This window comes from Chelonia mydas, chromosome 11 (assembly GCF_015237465.2).
Source record: "Chelonia mydas isolate rCheMyd1 chromosome 11, rCheMyd1.pri.v2, whole genome shotgun sequence".
In the NCBI taxonomy this organism is placed as follows: domain Eukaryota; kingdom Metazoa; phylum Chordata; order Testudines; family Cheloniidae; genus Chelonia; species Chelonia mydas.
In genome coordinates this window covers 43897345-43924480 of record NC_051251.2, presented here as the reverse complement: position 1 = coordinate 43924480, position 27136 = coordinate 43897345, and the positions used below count along the sequence as shown (strand labels likewise).

Genomic DNA, 27136 nt, shown 5'->3' with positions numbered 1-27136 from the left:
ACTTCGGCCTATGTTTGGAGAATTCCAGCAGCAGCTCCTTTTATCCCCATGGCCTAATGCACTTGGAACCACGGTGTTCATTAGATCAGCAGTTCTCAAACTATCAGAGGGGTTCTCAAACTGTGGGTCGGGACCCCAAAGTGGGTCAGGACGCATTTTAATGGGTTCACCAGGCTTGCATTAGATTTCCTGGGACTGAAGCCAAAGTCTGAGTCCCACTGCCCAGGGCCAAAGCCTAAGTCCGAGGGCTTCAGCCCTGGGTGGTGGAGCTCAAGTTACAGGCCCCCTGCCTGGGGCTGATGCCCTTGGGCTTCGGCTTTGGCCCCCTGCCCTGGGCGGTGGAGCTTTGGCCCCCATGCGGGGTGCGGAGGCTCAGGCTTCAGTCCCCCCTCCTAGGGTCATGTAGTAATTTTTCTTGTCAGAAGGGTGTTGTGATGCAAGGAAGTTTGAGAACCCCTGCATTAGAACACCCCTATAAGGAATCTTTGTGTACACATGCATCTTCCACAGCAGCTGTATGGTTACATATACTGGCAGTGGAATGTTTACCTGCTAAATACATTTTTTTAGTGACAACATTTTCAAAAAGAAATCCTTTCTTACTTAGGTCTGGACAGAATACAGAAAGAGTGCAAAAGTGCAAAGTGTTTTTAATCAACAATTTAAGGCCTAAGTTAACTAGGCATTGTCTCTTTAATATGCAATACGATTCACATATTCAGGTTAGCTTGTTCTCAGTACTCAAGCCTGGATTTAAGTTTTCCTTTCTGAGGGCCCAATTCTGCAGGTGCTGGACTCTCTCCATTCTCATTAGCTTCAGAATTCCCTTTTGTTGCTGCTACTGCTGTTGCTGTTGTAAAGTGGAAATGGAGGCATGTAGCGACTGTCAGTACTAATTCAGACAGTTTTCTCCAAGGCAGTGGTTTTGTATCTGATCAAAAGAAAGCATAAATTTCCTTTCTTACTGAGGCCTAGTTAAGATTCTGGGCAGGGCATTAGGTTTTGTGCAAAAAAAATTTTCTTTGCTATTTGAATGGTCATGTCCTGATGACTGGCTAGAATATTTAACATTAGTGGCATGCTCAAGATTTGAGAGCCATGTCAGACATAGTACAGAGGCATTTGAGAGGCAGGAAATGTCAAACCACAATGTCTGTCCTACAAACTGCAGGGTTTTACAGAAGTATTGTAAATACACTATTTATGCTCAGATTCTTCTGAATGGTATTTGGTTGCAGAGGTTCAATACATTTTAATATCAGTTCCACAAAAGTCATACTGATAAGGCCAAAGCTGTTGAAAAGGTCCTTAAGGCATCAACAAACTTTCTACATTAAGGATAAAACTAAAGCTAGATTGTTACAAAAGGTTATATTCTTCTATAAATCACACTCACGTAAATCCAGACTAAGAAATCAATGGAGGCCTTCCAGATTTACACTGAGAGCAACATCTGGCTCATATTCCTTTATGCTGCTATCCCTTTGACCAAGACTATGCTCAAAGTGAGTAAATATGGAAGTAATGTACTATAACTTATAGAACATGTTGTATTGTTAATTCGCTTTCTTTTGATATTGACTAATTGATGCACCATTCTCATTTTTTATGATGGTTGTCTGGTAAGTGGAAATAGATTATCTTTCAAATATTTCTTTAATCAAAGAAACAATAAATGCCATTTTCTTCTGTTTTTCTTTTGTTTAAGAAATTGTGTTGACCCAGGTTAGTCTTCTCCTTTCCCTGATTCAACCTAAAACAGATAGATTTTGTGGCTACTATTATTGTGGACAAGCAAATACTAGTTGATTGCTTTAAGGATATTTTGCCTATCCAGCAGAGATGCTCTTGCCCTTTTTTCATTCTGGAATTGAATGATATGTCCCAAGGATTGTATTTTTTCACATATGTTCCACATAGCTTTAACTTTAATGTAAGAAGCCTCACAATATGCTTTCCAAGTTTAAATTACAAAATACCCTTTCTCTGTTTCTCCAAGACTTACCCATATTGGGCTTCATTGAAGTTGTGCATACTTGTTTTCACGTCTCTTTTATTGTCAGTTGTATCCAGTTGCATAGTCTGGCCAACTAGAATGTAAGTTGGTGTTGTTGTATATGAGAAATATTAGCAGTATGTTATGATGCTGCATGTTAAGTGATGTTTTGATTATATTAATGAGTCTCTCTGTTAAAATTTAAGTCAAGTAAAAGCCCTAGAGTATGTACTTTTGGTTTATAGACAAGAAGTGGAACCATCAAAATTATAATAAATACATGGGCAAAACTGCAATATTTAGGAACTGGCTATGAGAAGTTTTCTTATTTATACTGAATTGCCAAAAGACTGAAGTCCTACAATTGATTTGTCATCCTGGAAAGGAGAATAGAGACAGCTTTCTCTGGGGAAATGAATGAAGAATAGACCCAAGTGTCAACAGCAAGAAGTGCAATGACATGCTGTGCCGTGACATTTGTCACATTAATACTAAATACCTCTGAGCTCAAAATAAACAAGTGTAGAACACCAATGGCAAGTTTCACAATGTCCATAGGCAAGCCAACAACATAACAGGAATGTATTTCCAAAAGATACAACATATGATTATATTTTACCAGAGAGGCACATGATTACACAATAAATACTTAAATGGTCAATAACGTCAATAGAGACAGATAAGACTGTAAAAGATAAATAGAAAAATTTCTGTGAAATGTAAATTATGAACCAGGTGGTCTTTTATCTGGGTTATGCCTATGTATGGGACAAGAAACTCTATAAGGTAATCCCATTAATAAATTTCCTAAATATTCTTCTGTTTGTTGGTGAGGTTAGCTACTGCAGAAGACGCACCTGGACTGCTTTGATTGGCAAGAAGTAGCATCAAGGAAATGTCAGAGACTTTGGTAATTTCTAAATCCCCTGATTTTACTTTAACCATCTTCCAAATAGGAATTCTTGCTTGCATATGACAGCATGTGCTCCTACTCAGAATTGTTTTGTAGTGGGAAAGAAAGGAGAAGAAAAATGCAGCAAAATCCACACTGGGTCAATGCTACAAATAGCAGGCCAGTCAATAGAGCTATACCAATTTACACCAGCTAAAGATCTACCCAGGAATCCTGGTTTGCTTAATTGTTACCCCCAGCTTACACTGTTCCTTTATTGATCTGAGCTGGAAGTGAAGACTTTAATGCCATTTACTTCAGTTGGAGTTGAGGGTGTTGAGCATCTTGCAGAAGGCTCTCAGCATCTCATAGGCTTGGGCCCGACATGCGGTCTGTTCCAGATGAGCTATGTCACTAATAACTCTTTAGGCTAAAAAATCTGTTCCACTTCGTATTTAGCTGTCTGTGACACTCTGAGTACCTTTCCCAGACCTGAAGAAGAGCTCTGTGTAAGCTCAAAAACTTGTCTCTTTAACCCCTCACCCCTCTTCTCTCTGTTAAATATAAAGATGCCAGATTCCTGGTCAAACAATTGTTCTCTCTCTATAAATCACAACATGTCTTTTGAAACTTACCTGAGAAGAATCTGAAGAGAAAGTTAGTTATATCAACATGATCTCAGTGTAGACCGTTATATACAGAAGAGCTAAACCAGAGATGCCAATTCTCCCTAATTTTCCATAACCCTCCTGATTTTTACATGTAATTATGAAATTACTAATTGAGGCTTAAACCTACTAATTTTGCAAACATGCACATATATCTATCTATAGATACGTGTGTGTATAAAATTTGCATTCGGGAACTATGAACACAGCAAATGGCACCACAGGCCCGGGGGACATTCTTCTCCACTACTCTGTGTCTGATAGGGGGTAAGATGCGGCACTTTTGAGTGGGTTGGGACATTGCTGGATTCACCGCCCAAGCCACAGGATGCATGTTGCTCTCTAATTGCCCCGGGTAGGCCTGCTGGACTATGTTAACTGCACTCACCAGCAACAGCAACAGCAGAGCCTGCATGGGGAATCCAGTGCCCCAAGCCCCACTGACAAACACTGCTGCTTGCCTCCTGTCAGACCCTCACTGTGCAGTCATTGGGGGAGGAGAAGCCAGAACTGAGGGTTTAGGCCCAGCGCTCTCCCCTCCCAGACCCGGGGCTAAAGTCTTGAGCCCTGGTGCTCCTCCCTGTGGAGTTCTGGGCTTTAGCCCTGTGGTGGGCACCAGTTCACTGGGCTGCAGCCTCATAGGTGGACCCCCTGAAACCACAGACTACCAGGGGGCTGCGGACGTCCTTTGAGAATCACTGCTCTAGAGCCCCGCATCCGATCCATAATACGCAAAGATGAGGAAACAAAGGACCGCATCCATGGATATAAAGCAGATATCCACGGATTTTCAGGGCTCTAGCAATATGAAGATGTTCACACCTCATCAAATGATCTTCATGCAGTTTTATAACAGTTCTTCAGTCACGAAAGATGAGTCTGATAATTCAAGCACAGAACTGAGACCCAGGAGCTCTGGTTCTTTTTCTGACTTTGCCAAAGACTTGCTTTGTGACCCGTGGGAAGTTATTTAACCTAACTGTTTGCCTACCTGTAGAAAAAAATTGGTTTTTTAAGGCTTAGCTCACTTATGTCTGTAAAATGTTTTGAGATACTTAGGGTACATTTACACTACAAGCACTACAGCGGTACAGTGCTGTAGCGTAGACAGTACAATAATGGAATGGGTTTTTAATCGCTGTAGTAAATCCTTCCCAGCGAGAGGCAGTAGTTGACTCAACAGAAGAATTCCTCCATCGACCTCACTGTGTATAGGCTGGGGGTTAGGTAGACCTAACTACTCTGCACAGGGGATGAAGTTTTTCACAGCCCTGAGCGATGTAGTTAGGTAGACCAGGCCTTAGACTGAGACCACTGCAAAAGTGCCAAATATTGCTACACAGTGACTTACTGCTGATGTGTTTGGAACTGCCATCTAATATAAGAGGGAGAAGTGCAAAGGTGGTGATGCACAACTTTTGGTGATAAGTGAGATCTGTGATTAAATTACACAAATGTTTTTCTTTTGTCTTGTGGGTCCTGCCAGTTTTCGTCTCTCTGGTGGAGGGAGCTTGTGGTTATGAGAATGTTCTTGTTTCCTTCATGTCCATGTTTTTTCAAAAGACTTGTCTGGAGGTAGTGAGTCCGATTAAGAACCTTCATGTCACATTTGATGTAACCTTTTAATGGAGAACTAGGGTTGTTATAAATAGGGCTGGTACACCGCTTATTATAAAGGTTGACAGAATTTTCTCCCATAGGTAGAACAACCTGTCCTTGATCTTGGAAATGACTGAACCATTTTGGATGAAATTTCTCCCCCAAAACAATTTAGCCTCAGGCAGACATCCACGTGGGAAATTTCAGTCCAAACAGTTAAAGATGGGCAAAGTTATGAGCAACTGAAAAAGGTCATTGTCTGGAGAGTGAGAGGCTACCTTGATAATAGGTGGCAATGCTAGTCTGTATTTATGTGGTTACACTAACTGTTGTACATATGCAGTCCCTTTTCTTGTGATGACCTCAGAGACGCAACACATACCTTTATTACTTGATTAATATAGTTCACTCTTAGCAGGACTTCCAGCAGGGTTTCTCCAGAGCTTGGAATTAGTTCAGACTGCAGAAGTACATCAGAAGTACATCTGCTCACTGGCTTGATCAGCCATGCTCATATTAAGCCAACTTTGCAGTTTTTACATAGGCTGACTATAAAGTGAGCAGGCTTTTGTTTAGCCCTGTTTTATAAGCCTGTAATGGTGCAGGACCTGGCTCTTTTAAAGCTTCTTCATTGAACCTCATGCTGACTGACACTACCTTCAATTTTAGGTTGGGCTATAATTATGCCTTTCCTGTGATGGGTCCTAGGATGTCATACCTGTTCCATCCTAGACAGCCCTCTCAGTCTGGCCTTCTCCATTTCTATTCTTCGCAATTTTTCTTCCCCAAATTTATTTTTAAATGACCACTGTTGTCCCTTTGTATCCCCCTCCCCTGTACCTCGTCAGACACCCTGATTTTATGTTGCATTTTGAATTATTGCCTAGCAACCTAAAGGAATTGATGGGCCAGGTTCATTTAGAATAAAATTATTATTAGAGATTCAAGTCAGACAACATTTCCATTGACATTAGTAGGAATTTTGCTTGAGTAGACTACAGGATTTGGCAACTAAGTATTAACAGAGGTGGGTGGTTTTCCCCTGATCTCTCTTAACACTTCCACGAGTGTTTTGGCCTGGGAGAGTATAATAGGCATATTTTCAGATTTCAGATTTATCTGAAACAACAAAGTTTATTATGAGGTTTTCTTTGGAACGTCGCATGCAGATTATTGTCCCCTCCCACACACTAAGTGCTAAACACAAGGAAATATTTAAGTATTAAATATGTCTGATAAAATGTAGCTAAAATAGGTTTACTAAATCCTGTCCACATTTTGTGTGTGTGTGTGTTTATATGACAAAACAATGCACAACATGGCTCATCTAGGTTTTTCAAGCTTCATCTGCTTTGGTGATGTCAGATCTGAGTAATACTTAACATAAAAGTGACTGGGGTTAGAAACAGGTTAAACAGAGAACTAAAATAGGAAGAGTGGATGAGTATAGTTCTAATGATATAAAAAACATTTTTAGGACTTCATTGTTATAAATCTGACTTCACCAGGATTTTTTTTTTAGTCACTCCTATTTCAAGATTTGAGTATGTATAAGAAAAGATGCAGGGTCAGATTCTGTTCTTCACCACCTGGAGGGGCACCACAGAAAGTCCAGGCCAGGGGCAGGCTGTGACTTTAAGCCTCCTTTGTGCCCTTCTGATTCTAGGTTGTTCTAGGGCTGTAACAGCCCAAGCATCTCTCTGCTATGGCGCTGCCTCCTATTCCACCTCCAGCAGTCCTCCAACAGCAGGGTTCAGGGGGATGGGGTCCAGCGTAAGTATCTGATCTTTTAGATTTTTACAGGGATTGTTTTCTACTACAGAATGTCATAGGGATCTGGCTGGTGAAGAGACTATCTAGTTCCCTTGTGTGCGGGCAATCACATGAGGCAGACCAACACTTGCCTCATTATGGTGAAATTCTCCCTGGCCTCATGCAGGCTGTTTACAGCCCCGACAGGCTGCCAAATTTGAGATTGTATTGTCTTTTCTTTGTCTCTGAAGCACCATGTACTTTTATAGCACTGAATAAATAATAACATGCAAACATGAATTTAAAAAACCTCAGAGGCAATGGACTAATCAAGCAATGGATTGCTCTTGATCTGTACAGCTCTCATTGATGTCCGGGGAGGTATGTGTATGGATTTAGGGTTCATAGAATATCCACAGAATATAAGGGTTCAAACCTGTAATTAGCTTGGAAAAATCTCTGGTTTTGGCAAATGTTTCTGTGAAGTGCAAGCTGCTGCTATGCTTTGATTTGATCAGAGACATGGATATAAGAATTACCAGACACTGTACAGATGCCAGAACGTAATGTGATTTAGATGAGTGTTCACACTTAACCCTATTGCAATTGATTTTGGTCTGTAGATTCTTGAATTTAATAAAACATTGATATATTCCACCTATTTTTAAGAATATAGGAAATGTTTAAATGGTGTCACTGAGTCTGCTTTTTGAACATGCAAGTCAGGATGAGTAAAAACCAAATTTGGAGTGTCGTTGTAGCTGTAGCCGTGCTGGTACCCAGGGTATTAAAGAGACAAGGTGAATGAAGTAATATCTGTTATTCAACCAACTCTTGTTGGCGAAAGAGACAAGCTTTCTAGCTCCACCTCTCAGCAGATTAGCTAGATCAGTTTATTACTGAGATTGCATTATTTGTACAAAATATGCTATCACACATTTACTGATGCCACTATGCTGTGACGTACCATTATAAATCAAGCTTCAGTTGCAAAAACAAATGAACAAAGTACATTTTGTAAACTTGTGTCATTGGATTTTTTAATAGTATATTTATTTGCTTTCTGAACAATGTGTACAGTTCAAGCATTTATAGTGGGTTTCCTAGTAATTTAGTGCAAATTAGATAGGGTAAGAAATTACCCCCATAAGGAATTACCTTTCATAGAATCATAGACTATCAGGGTTGGAAGGGACCTCAGGAGGTCATCTAGTCCAACCCCCTGCTCAAAGCAGGATCAATCCCCAATTTTTGCCACAGATCCCTAAATGGCCCCCTTAAGGATTGAACTCATAACCCTGGGTTTAGCAGGCCAATGCTCAAACCACTGAGCTATCCCTCCCCCCTCATGTTGCTAGTACTTTCAAAATTGAAAAAATGCTTGCTAATTGTGCCTTGGATTGGTAATTGGATATAGCAAGGATGAGTAACTTCATCTGTTGCGAAATGGTTTATATAATAAGTTGCATTTTCCCCATGAATTTCACACTGATGGTCAGTCCATTGGCATGACTACAGGCCATAGCTATGCCTCCCCACTTATTGCACGTTCAAGCATAGACAGATTATATTTTCCTTACTCAAGCTTTGGACTTGTTAGCAGCAGCTCCTTTAAGAGTTTTAATGTCAGATATGAGCTGATAGAGTTTCTTGTGCAATAAAACCTTAGTGTTTGGTAAAACATTCACAGACCCAGATTGCACCAGGTAAGTTCCCTCTGCCTGTTTTGTATTGCAGAAGGGACAGCAGAGAGAGTACAGGAAAACAGCTCCTTCTTAAAATGTTCCTGTGTCACACTGAGGCAAATTAAAATAGACCTGTCATTTTTCTCTGTGTTCTTTCTCATCATTGCTGCTTTTTGACAACATATCTATGACCAAGCATAAGACTTCTCCTTTCTATTCAGTCTGCTCCTCCTGCCTTGTTTATTTAGTTATGCCACAGCTCAGTATTTTGTTATTGAATCACCACTTCATGCTGGAGAATTCAGATGTCAAAAACAGTGGGTTGTGACATCACTGAAGTGTTTAGTGCTGTTTATTATAAACAAGACACTTATATTTAAGGAAAAATCTTTTTAGTAACTAGAATGCATTACAGTTAAATAGATTCTGGCCAAGCATGATGCAATATTCTTTTACGTTGATGTGCCAGAGGATCTTTTATTACTCACCCATCAGTCAAAAAAAAAAAAAGAAGTATCCAAATTCACGGTGACATTTCTTCAACTATTCACTTACATACTCTTTTGGGAGCAAACCCCCTGAAGGATTTGGTATACTATCAAGTCTTCACAATAATTGGCTAAAATGTTCAAGGGCAGTCAGCACACCATTGGATATTTTTGTAAAGCCAATTGCCATAGTGTCTAGCTTCTGTAATGGTACTTCTGAATGTTTCCTGTCTGTTAAAGGATCACAGAATGCATCAGAAAACAGGTGTTTTTATATTGCAGTTGTAAATGCATATTTAATTTATTTATTAGAAGCCAAAATGTGATAAATTTGTTCTACTCCACTCTGTGATTTTGCAATAGAAGAGCCTTTAAAAAATGTCAGTAACCATTAGCGATGTGTCAATTACTGTATTACAGTTTTGCGAGAGACTGTTTAAGCAGCAGTAGCTATATGGCTCAGAAAAGACAAAATAGAGTGGCAGCAGATTTTTGTTTTGCCAAACTCTCTTTTAAAAAGTGGCACAATTGCTTTAAATCACTGGTGGTGGTTCTCCATATGATATTGAATTATATCACTTAATTATGAACTTTTATTCACTCATTTTATTCTTTATTGTAAAGTTTTCAATACCTTTGCACTGCATGTTGTGTAGTCATCTATAGTTGTGCAAAGTGGGTGTAAAACACCACTTTTCTGAGCTAGTAGCAGTTTATATACCAACTTTTCACAGGTGCAAATGATTATACACAAGGTGCACAGCTATGGCGAATGAGGCCTGCTGAGTGGTTGTCCATCTCACCAGACAGTAATTTGTGCTCTCAGCCATTTTTGTCATTCCTGAAAATACATGATGTGTCTTCTTATACCACACCCTGGTGTCTAAATACCTTGGTCTAGAATAAAAGTTTTGCTCCTGACTCTAATGGTGCAGGACTAGGTTCCAAACTGGTTCTAAAAGTTATATATAGTAAAAGGTTAAAAGTATTCAAATCTCATGAATGCATCAGGTCAGACTTTTTCTTGTAAGCAATTTTTTTCTGCAGAGATCTCTTCCCTGAGTATGGCATTCAGTGATGCATCACTAGTAACCAAGTTTTCTATTTTTTTTTAAACAAAAACTAAACAGAGAGTTGTAAAATTCTCCCAGTACAGTTTTTGGTAATGAAAATTTGAAAGCTTCATTCTTTCCCCTCTGGTAGCGGGGGAGGAGTCCCTTCAAGCTCCCTCCAGACCCCACTTCAAGTCCTTATATGGCCTCTCTCTCTCCACTCTAGCAAACACCTAAAGGGGTTCTTGGAGCAAACAAAAGAAAAGTCCTCTCCCCTCTTTCTTCCCTTATGGCAGAGAGGCGTCTGTGGGAAAATAAAGAAAAGGGTCTACCTCCAGCCCCTCCCCGTGGGGCATACTGCTCTGAGGCTGGGTCATGCAGCTTCCGGAGCAGTGAGGCTTGTTGCTGTCTCCCTATCGGTGAGCCTGTCTCTGCTGTCTGAGGCAGGGCTACCCTCTTCCAGTTCACCACCCCTTTCTGTGTCAGGTTTTCCATTTTTAAGCTCCCCTCTGTCCAAGCATAAAAAGCCTCTCTGTCAGTGTGAGGGCATGCCACTTCATACCCACTCCCTTTGGTCTCTTTGGCACTTTCATGCATTACGGTTGTGTTTTTACTTTTAATTTTCATTTTGAATGGCCTTTCCCACTGATCATAATCAGTCAAACCTACCAATTTGGATTTTTTAATGTAGAAAAGAATGTTAAAATTGACACATTTGAAGAGTAGAGCAATTGTTGCCATCCCATTGATAAAGAGCAAACATACCTTCTGTCTAAAATGCCTCATTTTAGTTTAAGGAGAAACACCATAAGAAAGAACAAAGGAGAGTCTTTGAGGGAGAACAGTGTGTGTGTGTGTGTGTGTCTCTGTCTCTCTCCCCTGTTGCAGGCTGCAGTAACTAGGAGAACAAAATTATTACTTTAAAGGTGAAAAAGACAGAAAACAAAGACATCACAGTTTCATAGCTGCTACACGCCAGAGCAACTCCATGTTTTCAGGAGATACTCTCAGAATTCTCATCTTTGTACAAAGGCCAAGTGTAATAGAATGCTAAATTGTACTATGCTGTTTAGCCACTTGGCGGCATTGTGTAAAATACTTTATTTAAACAAACCTCAGCCATACCTGTCAGAGCATTAAAGGATCTTATGATGAACACAGCTGGTGTGTATAAGCAAGCTCTGTGACTAGTCTGTATATCGTACAGAAGTACATGACACCAAATAAATGGACAGATGAGACCAACACAATGGTAAGGGAAGTATCAATCCAATCAGTAGGGTTCATCCCATTGATTACTAGGAAGTTCCCTGAAATTTGGGAATTGATCAGATATGGTCTTTACAGACAAACAGAGAAATGCCACTGAATTGAATGTTATGCCTCACTTTGCTCAGTCAACAACTGCACAAAAGATTGTTCTTGGCATAATACCAACCAGGTTAAGCAACAACTGTTCTGTAAATATCACAGGACCTGAGGCTTCCATCTGTGCTGGGGTCTCTATTACTAATACATTATGGAAGCTCACCTCGGGCTCCAAGATTTCAACCCTGCTTTCCAAGAGAGTGTTATTTTTATTTGCGCTTTGTTTTGTAAACAAGGTAGACATTATACCATTCACATGTAAGTCTGATTGGATGTAGAAAACCAAACTATTCTCATCCGTGATGTTTATTTTTGTATTCATCTCATCAATTATTCCTTCCAAGCATGTCAAGATAGACTGATTTTTTTCTGTCTAGCCATAATCTCTTCCAATATCCCTCTAGTCATCTGGTTGCCTTCTTCCTCTCCTTCAGCATCACTTTCAGACCAGGGGCTTAGTCCTGGTACAGGTCTGAGTCCCCTCAGCTCTAATGGACTTTGACAGACCTTGAGGACTCTTGGCATCTCATAAAAGGTGCTCAGTGTCTCACAAGACTGGGCCAGAACTAGCCAGCGGTGCCAATGCTGCATCTATTGTTTCAAAGCTCTGGTTTGAAAGTACCAGTATTCTTATGTTTTTACTTTCTTGTTGGTATTGTGAAGTCACCTCACCTCACCTCACCTCATGTGAGCTTTATGCACAAAATCCTAAACTTTACAGTTATTGAAGTATTTGGCTAGAGGATTTGTTCATTTGAAATACAGAGCCAGCACAATCTGTGGCCACTTCATTCCCTGTCACTGTGGTTCTCACCTCCCTCCCTAGTATTTTTTAAATAAAGTAAATGGAGTGAACCTTAAAAGATTCAGTGTAGTCTCAAGTTTAGATTCTTACCTAAATGCATATGAACTTTTTGAATTTTCTTCCCCTTTTGCCAATTTCTACTCAACCAGATGCTGTTCCTTCCTTCCTTCCCTCCCTCTCTCCCTACAGCTCCTGAAGCTTGATCTTCAACTCTGTTCCTCTCAGAGTCAGAGTCAGTCTCTGCTGCGCTTGCCATCTTCAGATGTTGCATGTTTGAGGGGGGAGGGGAAGGGGTTACCATGACAGAGGCAATCCCAAAAGAACGGGAATCCTTTGACTTGGGGAAACTCCAGAATATTCAAGATTTTAATGCAGTTTCCACCTGAGGACGGATTTCCACACTTGCTGAGAATCCAGCAATGGATTTGTCAGAATAATAGCAAAGATCCTCACCAGCTGAATCCATAAATCCAAATAGTTTTGAGTCTGGTTTGGTTTGGGGGGCTAATGTTTGGAATAGTTCTTTCCCCCAATCTCTAGGGTCCATTCACAGATAATTTGCTTTGTTTTTACTTATATAATGGAAGACTTTAAAGGGTACAGAGCACTTCCTGACAGTTGCCAAGTGTCCTCAGATCTCATTGCTAAATAATATGGATGCTTACGTTCAATAGTGTTTCCTAATGACCTAAAATTTCTCTATGAAACAGGTGATGCAGATGTACCTCCCATTTTGTGGAATTGCCATATCTAACGCTCAGCTATTTGCTGCTTCAAGGAAGGAATATGACAGAAGCAGAGTAAGTAGAGAGCAACACGTTGGACAGCTATCAACCACATCTCTCTTTCCTTCAAATTCCAGAACAGACAGTTTTAAGGAACCAATTATGTTTTAGTTCAAAATAATCCCAAGAGAACCTTTTAAGTGGATGGTGAATGTCCTTGAAGCTACAGGCTTAGATGGTGGTAGATAAATTTGCTTTTGACGTTAAATGTTTGTTTCCTGTTGACAATTTCAAGTTTATTGTGCTAAGATATGTGTGTTTAGAACCCATGCTGCAGAGTAGAATGAGTTACATTTCCACAGTTTCAGATCTTTTTAAAATTCCAGAAATATCAACCCTCAAGCATCCTTTATTTGTAATATTTCATTTGCCTACCAGGAGTGAGTTATGCAGGGTACTCCAAAGGAGTACAACCACAACCTTTAAGCCACACCGTTATGCATTCTGTAAATAACACATATTTTGCAGAAAAAAGATCATGGAAATGTTCTAGCGAGCTTTTTTTATTGGTATTGTTTTTCTTAAATCTCTCCTCCTGTGAAGCTAAACTCCCTTTGTTCAGTCCTCTCACTGAGTTCAATGGGACCAAGATTTCACCCTATGTGTCCAACTAGGTATGATTTGTAAGGAGAGGGAAATTATAATGAACAAATATTAAAATCTCCAAACGTTACCTTAGATTTTGTATATATAATTATGTAATCATGAGTATCTTGGTATCTACCAGGACCAGACACCTTTGCTTTATGTCCCATTGGGAAGCTAGGAGTCTCCCCTTTCCAATAGTTTAGAGCTCTAGGTTGTAGATCATGAGGTCTTTACCCCTGTACAGGTCTGAGTATGGACCACTGCAATTTTGGGAGAGAGGGGGAGAAGGAGACATTTTTATGGCAGTTTTTTTAACAATATGGTGACTGAAGCTGCTCAGGGATTTAGCTATTTGCAATTAATTCTTTAATGCTATCTAAACTTACATAGGACAGATTGAGGAGGAATTGCCAAGAGCTGTCTTTTGCTCTGTGGGACTTTATTAGTGGTAAAAAAATCTAGTCTTTAATTTTGAGACTTGAGCTGATGGAAGCCAAATCCTCTGTCGTATAAACCTTATTTTCTCTTGAGACTAAACACTGGTGGTGACGTTTCCCTTTTATAGAAGCATGCTGACATTTCTGATGAAGTTGTGGCACAAAGAAAGAAGTAAACAAATAAAATAAAACATTTGAAATCATCAGATCACTCTGAAGGGAAACCCTTAAAGTGTTGATAATGGACTCTGGAGGAAGTCTCATTTTAATCTCCTTAGCCAGATGGGTAGTTTTAAACAGGAAAATATTATGGTGATTTTTCATGGCTCTTGAATACCTCCTCCCCTCCCCTAAATGTTTCACACTCACTCTTTATTAGAATATGGCAATTTCTGGGGATTGAGCGCAGCTCAGGGAATTGTCCTGGAGAGAATTGTCCTTCCCTTTCTTGATCACTATTTCAACCTCAAGTAAGTATTAACAAAACCCATTGCCATTTGGCAGCTCTGTGGTGACCTGTGTTCAGTGACACTCTAGAGTTGCAGGAAGAGCACAGAACAATGGAATGTTGGTTTGTACAGTTGCTATTTTACACATGCATGAGTTATTATTTTAAAATTTCTTGGTAGATTATGTTTTAGTGCCTATTTTACTTTCCTTGAGGCATTCCTTATTATATCCATTTTAAGTTGGCTCAAATTTGGGGCCTGTCATCCCAGTTGTGGCTGTATGTGTTATCTGAAGAAAAGTTTTGTGGAATTTGCTTGACAAAACGTACATGGACATTCAAGCAAGCTCATTTTGATATCATCTTGGTTGTCAGTTTGAACTGCTTTATTATTTTTTTAGATGGGCTTCAATTAAACTGAATGAATTAAATTGTCTTGTAAATATAGACCTTGATTTGGCAAGACAGCAAACCCTGAATAAGCCAACAGAGAAGCTTGTATGGTTTAGATTGTAATCTGTGTAAATCAAGATTTTTCCCATTTGGACCCTGGTTTGCTTATTAGCAAGACTCAGACTACTAATTTTCTTTTATATATTTAGTGATATGGAGACACTTTAATGCAAATGCTGTACCCAGTGACACAAAATAATGGGTCAAATTCATCTCTAGTGTAACTTCAGTGTCTTCAGTTTACTCACAGGTGCTAGAACTAGGGGTTCTGGGGGTGCTGCAGCACCTCTTGGCTTGAAGTGGTTTCCATTATATATAGGGTTTACCATTTGGTTCTGTGGGTCTCAGAACCCCCACCATAAAAATTGTTCCAACACCCCTGGTTGATTTATATTAAAAAGAATTTGGCCCATTATATTTAAAATAGAAAAGGAAACTACATTTAAAAATATTTTCAACTCATGGTTAAGTTGTAAATTTAAATGTGGGCATTTATGTATCAGATTTACTTTAAGGTGCAGATATAGGTTAAGTAGTAAACGTTGCCTGTGAAGGAAAGAACTATTGTGTTTGTGCCTTTTTTTTTGCTGTCTCATGTAGTATGAGAAAGGCCTAACAGCTTTTTTAAATTAAAAATATATATATATTTTCTTGTTTTGCAAATGGGTCCCAGAGCTCGGGCTCCAGCCCAAGCCCAGCAGTCTACACAGCAATGAAACAGCCCTGGAGCCCAAGCCCTGTGAGACTGAGTTGGCCAGCTGCGGGTTTTTCATTGCAGTGTAGACATACCTATAGAGCAAGATGCTGATAAGATCTTGTCTACACACAATTTGAGCACCAATTTGACTAAATAGCTTTAAAATTGATTTAGCGTAACTAGTGCAGGACTTTTATATTGAGACTCTTATTTCAGATTAGGAGTGCCCTATTTTGATTTACCTTAAATTGGTAAAGAACTGACTTAAGCAAAATTATTATAGGAATACGAATATGAAATAAGTGCCCGCTGAACGGGGTTACACTGATTTCACTAAATTAGTTTCTAAACTGATATAGTGAAATCAGAGCTCAAGTTGTTTGTAGACCAACCTTAAGTGTGATCAGAATCTGCCCCTTTGTGAAAGATTCAACATTCTTGTCCCTTCAAATGAGGGCTGAGAAAGTTCCTGCTGCAGTCCTCTAGTCCCTCCTGCAAAAACGGGTAAGGCAAGTCTTCGTATTCCTGATATTTCTAGAAAAAAGGAGCAAACACAAAACACATTTCAGATCTCCTTTGCACATCATAATGAAGAAAAAGAAAGCAAACACAAGGGGCTCAATCTTCAGCTAGTCTAAATCAGCACTCCACCACTTCAAGGGAGCTATGCCTACCTGCACCAGCTAAGGATCTGGTCCAATGTTTTTTCCCCATTTGCAGATCACCTTCAAATACGTCCCTATCTTGGTGGAAAATGTTCACGTGGAATGTTTTTGCATGTCTGGTACCTTTTCATCAGATCTTAGGTCTATTTTTAATTGAGAAAATGGGATCATTCGGATTTATAAAGGTTTGCGTAAGCTGATTGTAAAGTAAGGATCAGTGTGACTGTCTAATGTAAAAATATTTACACATCTTGTCTCTCCCTAGCCGTGTCTTGTGTTTGAAATGGCAATGAACTTTTTAAAATAAATGAGTAATGCAGGATTATTATTACAGGCATCATCATAATGTTCTAAAACAAATCTTGGCCACCCAACCATAGGTCAGCACATGCGGACGTGTTATTAAAAGACACAGTTTTCCATCCCATCATGAAGCATATAAACCCTGGTAGCTAAATACTCCTATGAAACTTTGAAACTCTCTCTTCTTGGATCCAATCCAAAATCCATTGAAGTAAATGGAAAAAATCCCATGGATTGCAATAGAGTTGGATTGGGCCTATGTAGGGCCAAACTCAGACATCATTATTCAGTTCTTACTCACTCTTTACTCAATAAGAGCTCCCATTGATTCAATTGACACTAAAATCAGTAAGAATTTTGCTTGAATGAAGACATATGGGGAGTTACTCTTAGATTTTCATCTATGTAACGAGATCAGAATCAGACCCAAAGAGTGCACATCTTTACAAGTAAATCATTTAATTGTTGTTTCTGCAACCAAAGTAATAATTTCCTGTCCTCTTATGCAGGCTTTGCTGGAGGTAGTTAATGACCTCTTTGAGGAACAGACAGACTTAGAGAAAATTGTTAAGAAAATCATGCATCGAGCCCAGACTCTGTTGAAGTGTGAACGATGTTCAGTGTTACTCCTGGAAGACATTGAATCACCAGTAAGTGGTCCTTCAAATTTTAGAGAAGGTCTAATACATGAGTGGGATAATGTCTGTTTTTATTGTGGTGAGGCTTTTACATATAAAATGTAAGTACCATATTGCACAGTGAATGTTTTTCAATATATAATTCTTATTTTAAGTTATATAGACTTTATATTTATTTTTCTCAAGGCAAAACCACACCATCTGTTTCTAGTCCCTTTTGCTCACCTAAAGATTTTTACTATCATCACGCCAAGTTTTTTATGGAATTGACTTCAAGAGGAGTGATCCAGTTGTAGTTATATAGTCCTTACTTGCCTGTGTGTTTTTGTTTGTTTGGGGTTTTTTTTGAGACCCTGGTCTCTGTGTGATGGTAGCAGCATTTAACTGAGAAGCAAACTGCTACTCTGGTGTGGTTATAAAAACAATTAAGATGGATTAAAAGCATTTGTCTTCTGTTTTCTTTTTCTCCACAATGCAATTGCTCTAAGGAAAAAAAATCTGTCTTTGTTGTATCATCTTCCTGAAACTCACTGCTAAAATTGTCATTTTTAAAAATATCTTACTGAATTGGTGGTGCTTGAAAGCAGCCGTAATATACACAGCCAGATCCAGAGAACCATAAACCAGTTATTTAATGTGCATCTTTTAGAACCTAGTTCGTTCTGCATGCATGTCAGCAAATAGGCACTAAATGCCTTTGTAACTATTTTTGTAGCTTTTGTAGTTTTGCATCTTTTATTTTTGTTCAAATGTAAATTCACAAATATTTCCCTGAATCCTTCAGTATTTTCTGTTCAAATAGACAACATTTTGGTTTCATGTAAAAATACTTTTTTTCGGGGGAGGGGTGCGTGTGAAAATTTAAAAATTGCTGGTGCCCTGAGACTACAGCATTCTACACCTCTATTGCCTCCCTCCTGTCTGGGGGTGCTCCATCTTGTTTTCTTTTGTCCCATCCACATTTTCCCCTGTGTAGAAAAGTGGGAGAGGGACAGTGGAGCTAGGCTGTGTCCTCTTTGCACACACATCCAGTGGAACAGCACTGGATCTGTTGAATCTGGGGACTTTCATAGCCATGGAGGAGGCAGGAGGACTGGCCTCTACATTCTCTAAACTTTTCATTTGACTTGCAGTTTCTGGAATTGTAAGTGGGGTAAGAGTTAAAGATAACATGTTTCTTTCTGAGCCCATATGTAAGTGTATTATTAATTATTACTGTGATTTTGGAAAATAGCCTGTTCGATGGAATACATGCCATCGTGTTCTTTCAGGGATGCGAGCTGCAGATAAACTCCTGGCAAACATTCAAATTTGTGTCACTGGAGATGGCATTAATTGTAGCTTGAAACAACCCATGGTAATACAATGTGGGTATTACTTATAAAAAAGCCATGTTTATCTGAAGTTCATATACCAAGACAAGATGGTGCAACGGGGAATATTCTGTCCACTTATCAGAGGAATAATTATCTTACTCTAAAGTTATGTTAAAGACCAGGAGGTTAACAATATAAAAAGTTCTTATCAAGAATTTGATTTCATGCACCATTCAGCCTGTGCCTTTACAGAATCTCTGCAACACTGACATTTGCAGACTGTTGAACATTTATTTAAGAATGTACACTGGTTCTTTGTAAGTCTGATAGTCGGGCATCTCTGCAAGGACTGTGAATCATAACTCCAATACACTGGAGGAAATGTAAGTCATTGAGGCACCTGGTGCCAGCTGTTATAAACCAGAAATATTCTCTATAGGCCATAACATGCCATCAACTGTTAAGAATAACTCCCCACTGAAATTAACCAATTAATTTAAATGGGAAGTTGTACTTAAAAGTTGTTGGCTATCTGGCCATATTACATATATTAGAGGAAGTTCAGTTGGAGTTAGTCTGGTCAACTGATGTTGTTGTGTTTCTCCTCTGATTATTTCTGGTTGTTTTTCAGATTATTTAGCTGCTTCATTTATGGACTATGATAGAATGAAGAACTGGTCCTTTTAAGTCATTGTGAGCCTCTCTATGCTGTAGCAAAACATTGTAGGAAAAATACTATTTTGGGAAGGAGCATGAAAAAAAAAATCAATTGAGTATCTTTATAGTTTGCTTATGTTCTATGTTGCAGTATAAATTTTGAACATGAATAGTCCACCTGAGGAATGTGCGATTGAACATTCAGTCTAAGATCCCTGGCTAAAAATATAATTAATATATAAAACATTACATTGCTGTTGAATACATATGTAATTTTTCATGAAAAATCCCAAGTTCAGATAGAATGATTTTTTTTAATACAACAGGTGGTGAAGTTTACAAAATCCTTTGAGTTGCTGTCTCCAAAATGGAGTGCTGATGCTGAGAACAGGTTAGAACTCATCTTCTATGGTAATGGATTGATGGTTATGTCATAGTGAGTTACAGGTGTTTGCTCTATTAAACCTTAGTATATTTACTTATGAAACATTGGACTAAATTTGATTAAAATCTGCCTGATCCTGCACTTTTTACTCAGGCAAAACTCCCATTTATTTCCAAGGGAGTATTGCTTGAATAAGGCTCCACATCTACATACTGCCTTTGTGTCAGTGTACACTGCTGATGAGCCAGGGAAGATCTGAGGTCCCTTTATTGTTCATGAAGAACACTACCCAATTAATAGTGACAGATTTTGCTTTGCTTGGTGAGTATCAAAGTAAAAATAATTTAATACAGTTGTATTTTATTAATGGAATGATTTCAGATTTGTGCTGCATTGATTGAATGTAAAATGTTTTTCTGCAGTAGCGTCAAAGGGTTGGCCACCAGACTGTTTTTATTTCTGACTCCCGCTGAAAGGGAAAAACATACAAACCTCTGGAAATGCATGATAGTGAGATGGTAAATGAGTGTGGCTGAATGCCAGCTGGGAACCCATCTAAATGTATACCAGAATCCATCCTTACTTTATAAAGTCATCTGTGAACCTGATCTTTAATTAATAGATTGGAAACAGTAGTGCAAACAGATATTTTTGCATAACCGGGGCTACCTTCCAAGTGCCCAATCCTGCAAGGTTCTGAGTGTTCATTGCTCCTCTAAAGGCCCCAAGAAACCAACCGATTGCATGGGAATTCAGGGGTATCATTGAAAGCTTTTTCCCTTCCCTTAAGGTTGAATCCTAAAACTGAATCTTATCCCAAAAATTTCACTGAAAGCAGTTAGTATTGATTTTGAAATTTGTATTAGGAATATAATATGAATACTACAAAAAACCCTCAGTTTCTATCCTGCTAACAATAACTTGGCAAGTAGAGTGGAGTATGGTTTATATACATGCACTCAGGACAATACAAAGTTGCTAAATCTAATTTTAAGCCCTACCAGCTTTGACAGTCCCCTTTTAAGAATACAGTAAACTAAAATTCACTTTTCTTAATGCTGTACTACTTCACTTCCAAAATTGTAAGGAGAGATCCCACTCATAGCTACCATGGTGATTAGAAGCATTATAGGTTAGATAATTATAATGGTAGTGCTTAGTACTTTATGAAAATCATTTCATCCATAGATCTCAAAGCGCTTTACAAAAAGTGGGTAGCATTATATCATCCTCATTTTATGGATGGGGAACCTGAGGATCAGAAGGGTTAAGTAACTTGCCCAAGGCTACATGAAGTCAGATGTAGAGCCAGGAATGGAATCCAGGTCTCACAACTCCCATCTGTGTCCTATCCACCAACAGAGAGGGATGGGATAGAGGAAGCAAGGAGTAAAAGGAAAATGAGCAAGAAGAAATGAGAATGCTGGGTGGACGAACAGTTGACTTGCTAGTTCACGTGAGAATTATAAATTATTGCTTTTGATCAGGAGCCTCAGAATAACAATGGCTCTTTCCTAAGACAGTTAATGGGGAGGAAGGGTGTCTGTTTGTTAAAGCATGGGACCAGGACTCAGGACAGAAGATTCTATTCCTCATTGTGCCACAGATTTGTTTTGGCCTAGACAAGTCATTCAGTCCCTTCCACATTTGTGTGTGAAGAGGAGCATGTGCCCATGGAAGGAGGTCCAGCTCTGTGGCAAGCAATCTCATGTCCCATGGAGTTCCTGTTTTGCAAAGGAACTGAGGATGGGATAATGAGCAGGCCAGCCTCCTTTGGCTTCCCACCCCAATTCTTGCACTGCACTCCCCTTCACACTGTGGGACATCCCATTCAGGGTGGGATTTGGAGGAAGCCACAGTAGAGTTCGGCCTAGATGCACACTTTGCAGGCACTGTGCTGGGTTGTAGGATTGGGTCCATAATTTGTTGTGTGTCTGTACCAGTACATATAGGGTAGCAGAGATTCTTACTTCAAACTTTTGATATAAAATTTCAGAAGTTGCTATAGAATATATTGACACATACTGATGCTGTTGCTTTACATATGATTGAGTCAAGAGTAACTTCATTTTAATCAAGCTGTGTGAACACATACATGCATGGTATCAGTTTTTTCAACATACATAGTTGTGTATGCCCATATATCTCAGATTAGCAAGCCCTGTATCTCTCGTATAAAAAAATGACATTACTTTTAATCCCTATTCTGCGTGGAAAGTCAGGCTGGGTTTGCAAAGGTCAGTTCTAGACTGGCAGTTAGCGTGCCACATTTAGATCTGCACGGTCATCCTAGCGTGTGCACACACACACTAATTAGTTGCACTACAATGGGGAAATAAAGGTTATTTGGGATACAAAACAATGCCCAAAGTCCTTGACATTTGAAAATTATTTCCAATGACTTTTGCCCTTTTCACTCGAGAGTCTGCAGTCCTTATTCAGGAAGACTCCTACTGATTTAAAATCACTGGGTGTTATGCCTGAATGAAAACTGCAAAATCAGGTTCTTCATTGTGGCTTTAGTGAAGATATGTACCATTATCTGAAACTGTAGCAGGGAGCAACGCAGACTGTTGAGTGGGGAAAAGTACTAGGCAGAAATTCTACAGTGAAGCAGGGTGGCTCCAGGGATAATATAGCTTTCCAAATTCTAATGCCTTTCCCTTGTCTTTGTTAGAAGAAATGGATTTTGTGTGTGATCCTTTACCTTTCTCAACTGTTACTTCCCTAAATATTGTCATGGTGAAACAACCCTGATTATCAGTAAATATTCTCCTTGCTTCATATCTTTTTTTTCTCTGCAGTTATTTGCAAAGAAATAGCCTTGGAGACCATGTTTTCTTTGTGTTCATCACTTGTTTGATTTGTCAGTTTCTCATACTACATGGTTGGTTTCAATTTATGAATAATCATAATGATAGATTCACATTCTCATTTCTAACAGTCATTTCATTCTTAAAGTGCAAGTTTTGCCAAATGTTTCTAATTTCCCTCCCCCTTTTAAAAAGTATAAAATTTTCTTTTATTCACATTACTAACACCTTTTTAAAAGTCCTGAAGGCTCAATGCTCATCTCTGTGGAGTTTAGGCTTGATGAAGATGAGGTGCAGGGAAGGTGGCTTTAAGACATCTTTTTTCTCCTCCTGTCTGAGGAGCTGAAATGGCTTGTGGCATAATTTAGAGCAGCCAAAGGGCTGCTTAAAGTTACGGTGGCTGTGATAGCACAAAACTGCTATTGGAGTGTGGACTTTCTCCCCGCCCTTGGTACTCCCTCCTCCTACGTGGAGGAAGTGAGGAGTGGATGGCATAGAGTTGCCTAAGACAACCCTGCACTACTCAAGAATTTCCCTATGTCAGGGGATCCTTAGCTGCCCATTTAGGGCAGCTTCCCATTTGCTTTGTGCTGTTGAGTCCGAGGATTGAGCCTCTTGATTTAAATTTACACCAGAAATAAATACTTAGATTCTTCCTCCTAAAATCTCAGTCGCTCTCTCCACAGAGTATCTGTAAAACATTTGCTGGTGATGTAGACAACATGCTTTTAAAACTTCATCCTGAATTATGTCTAGTTTTTTTTAAACTTGAAATTGTTTGCTGCTTCAAATGCTTGACACTCATAATCCAGTATGGATTTTATCAGTCTCACATATAATAATAATGTCTAGATTTTAATCTTTGCTGTAAGTTTTACAATTCTACCGATTTTATGGGGGGGTTTTTTGTTTTGTTTTTAAAGATACACACCAAGTGCTTTGCATCTGTAATTAGAATTTTACCCTTAAAGGTTTTTTTCCTCTCAGGTCTGTGATGCCCCTGGAATAAATCTTAAATTATTTAGCCAAATTTTTGCACTTATCTTTGAAATATTAAAATATCAGTTTAGATTGCTGTCAAAATATTTACTATATAATGTATTTATTAGATTCACTCAAAATTCTTGTCCCAAATTAAAATTGTTAATCTTCTCCTTTTTTCAAAGCATCTTTATTTATAACTTTGCTGAACATTTTTAACATTCCTTTGAAAGAGGCAAATTCTATGAATTAGTCTGCAGAAAATGAGCATAGCCAACTAAATCAATCCTCTCTCATTGACTGAGGCATTCAGCTGTTTTAATACTGTATTGCCTGAAAATTGATAGTTATTTCTCAAGGGAACTCGAGACCCTTTGTTCTTTAAAAATGCTTTTTAACTGTTGAAAATTAGAGAGTTGTCACTTCAAACCTGAGATGACTTGCATTTGTTTTTGCACTTATAAATAGCTGCCCATTACCTAGGTCATTATCCTGCCATCAATGAGTCAGAATGAATTTTGCAATTGACTAGATGAGGAATAGGATGAGATCCTTTTAGACTTCTGCAGAGTGGGTGTAGAAGGGTGGTGAATCAGGCCCATGATTCTGATATCCTGTGCTAGTTTTGCTGCCAGTTTTGCAGCCTTTAGGCTAGCTGTGGCAGAGAGTCAACCTTGAAAAGGAGTAGCATTCTCCTATTATATGTCCATAGGTTCTTATTGCTTCAACACTCGTGTTATCTATTCAGAAGACTACTTCATGATTCCTTATCCACATGCCCCACGCAACTGAGTTCACAACTGCATATCAAAATTACAAAAATGTGACACTCTACAATATTCACCATTTTTGCCACTGCTGAATGCAAGAAATAATGATGTCAACACAGAAAATAATAAAAAATACAAAAAAAATATTTAATTGATTCTTTTTATTTATTAGACTAATGGGGGGGGGATTACAGATAATACATTTCTAGTTACCTCACTAAAAGTGATCATTTACAAGTTGCTCTTTTTTGTAAGCAGACTTCTACACAAAAAGGAGCCTTGAAATAATTCTACTCCCCGATCTGTTTATAATTGCAACTCTTTATTGAGCATCATATATAAAATCACAGGGGGCCAATCACCTCTTCTGCCTGAAAAAAAAAACAGTGAAAGGAAGGGTTGGGAAACTGTTGGGTTTTCATAAAGGCTAAACTTAAAAGAAATACAAGCATATTAAAGTATGGAAATGCACAGCTAAGGCACCAGTCTTAATTCTGATGTAATAAAAAAAATATGAAAAATCATCTGTAGTGTCTTTAACAATATTGCTGGGTGGGTTAAGGGATTTTTAATTTATCCAGCTATACTCTTAGCCCAGCAGAAGAATCTGTCCTATCTTGGGGCCTCTCCTTCTGCCCCTCCACCCCCACGAACATGATACAGTTCTGTGGTGACCTAGAATCCTATTTTCGATGACTCCGACTCAAAGAATATTTCCAACATACCTCTGAACAACATACTAACCCACAGAATCCTTTCTACCAACACTACAAAAAGAAGGATTCTGGGTGGACTCCTTCTGAAGGTCAAAACAACAGACTGGACTTCTAAATAGAGTGCTTCCACCGATGTGCATGGGCTGAAATTGTGGAAAAGCAGCATCACTTGCCCTGTAACCTCAGCCGTGCAGAACACAATGCCATCCACAGCCTCAGAAACAACTCTGACATCATAATCAAAAAGGCTGACAAAGAAGATGCTGTCGTCATCATGAATAGGTCAGAATATGAACGACAGGCTACTAGGCAGCTCTCTAACACCTGTAATAGAGCCAGACTCACCCGACGGTGCCTCCTTCTGGTTGTCCTTGGGAATTAGCTCGTCAGCCTGTGGAGTGCCCTCTGCTGTCTGGTGATCCACCTTACCGCTGGCCCCAGTTCCTCCCAGGGCCCAGTGTCTCCTCCCACTGGGGTGCTGCCCCCTGGCAGTAAACCCCAACAATCCCTGAGGGTCTCCCCTCCCCTGGGAATCCCCACCCACTACCCCCATCTCGCCTCAGTCTTGGCTACTGCCGGTCATTGCTTAGCCCCGCTCCCCAGGGCAGACTGCAGTGTATCAGCCGCTCATCACAGGCAAGGGGGTTTGGACCTGCTGTCTCTGTCTACCCGTGGGCTGCCTCCTTGCAACCCCAGTACCTAATAGGCCCTAATCTAGGCCTTGCAGCCTGGGGGTTTCCAGGCCGGAGCTCCCCTGCTCCCAAGGCCTTTCCCCATCAGCCCTGCTCCAATCTAGGTATTCCCTTGGGTCCCTGCAGCCAGGTCCTTCCCTCTCCGAACGCAGAGAGAGACTCTGGCTAAGCTTCAGCCTAGCAGCCCCTTTATAGGCCCAGCTGCGGCCTGATTGGGGCATAGACCAGCTGTGGCCATTTCCCCAATCAGCCTAGCTTTTCTTGCCCTCGGCCCTGGCTCTCTCCTAGGGTTGGCTTTTAAGCCTGTCAAGGTTCCTTCCCCACTCTGAACTCTAGGGTACAGGTGTGAGGACCTGCATGAAAACCTCCTAAGCTTACTTTTACCAGCTTAGGTTAAAACTTCCCCAAGGTACAAACTATTTTGCCCTTGGACTTCCACTGCCACCACCCAACTTTATCTGGGTTCCTGAAAAAACATAGTTTGGACACATCTTTCACCCCAAAATCCTCCCAACCCTTGCATCCCACTTCCTGGGGAAGGTTTGGTAAAAATCCTCACCAATTTGCACAGGTGACCACAGACCCAAACCCTTGGATCTTAGAACAATGAAAAAGCATTCAGTTTCCTTACAAGAAGACTTTTAATAGAAGTAAAAAAGAATCACCTCTGTAAAATCAGGATGGTGAATACCTTACAGGGTAATTAGATTCAAAACATAGAGAATCCCTCTAGGCAAAACCTTAATTTACAAAAAAGACACAGACAGGAATATTCATTCTATCAGCACAGCTATTTTCTCAGCCATTTAAAGAAATCATAATCTAACACATACCTAGCTAGATTACTTACTAAAAGTTCTAAGACTCCATTCCTGTTCTGTCCCTGGCAAAAGCAGCATACAAACAGACATAGACCCTTTGTTTCTCTCCCTCCTCCCAGCTTTTGAAAGTATCTTGTCTCCTCATTGGTCATTTTGGTCATGTGCCAGCGAGGTTACCTTTAGCTTCTTAACCCTTTACCGGTGAGAGGATTTTTCCTCTGGCCAGGAGGGATTTTAAAGGGGTTTACCCTTCCCTTTATATTTATGACACACCCCCCAAATCTCAGCTAGGGTGAAACGCGGTAAAGGGTTAAGAAGCTAAAGGTAACCTCGCTGGCACCTGATCAAAATGACCAATGAGGAGACAAGATACTTTCAAAAGCTGGGAGGAGGGAGAAAAACAAAGGGTCTGTGTCTGTCTGTGTGATGCTTTTGCTGGAGACAGAACAGGAATGGAGTCTTAGAATTTAGTAAGTAATCTAGCTAGGTATGTGTTAGATTATGATTTCTTTAAATGGCTGAGAAAATAGCTGTGCTGAATAGAATGAATATTCCTGTCTGTGTGTCTTTTTTGTAACTTAAGGTTTTGCCTAGAGGGATTCTCTATGTTTTGAATCTTAACCCTTTACCAGTTAGAGGATTCTTCCTCTGGCCAGGAGGGATTTT

The 27136-nt window shown here is 39.6% G+C and overlaps 1 protein-coding gene across 4 annotated transcripts in view; it reads left to right on the top strand.

The window, feature by feature from the left end:
- Positions 1 to 27136, top strand: part of PDE11A (phosphodiesterase 11A) — a 226144-nt gene that overhangs the window by 93414 nt on the left and 105594 nt on the right. For all 4 annotated transcript variants that reach the window (XM_043524765.1, XM_043524766.1, XM_043524767.1 and 1 more), the window contains 3 exons: positions 13016 to 13105; positions 17191 to 17331; positions 19619 to 19683. In XM_043524765.1, the coding sequence (XP_043380700.1) occupies positions 13016 to 13105; positions 17191 to 17331; positions 19619 to 19683 (296 nt within the window). The remainder of the gene's footprint in view (positions 1 to 13015; positions 13106 to 17190; positions 17332 to 19618; positions 19684 to 27136) is intronic.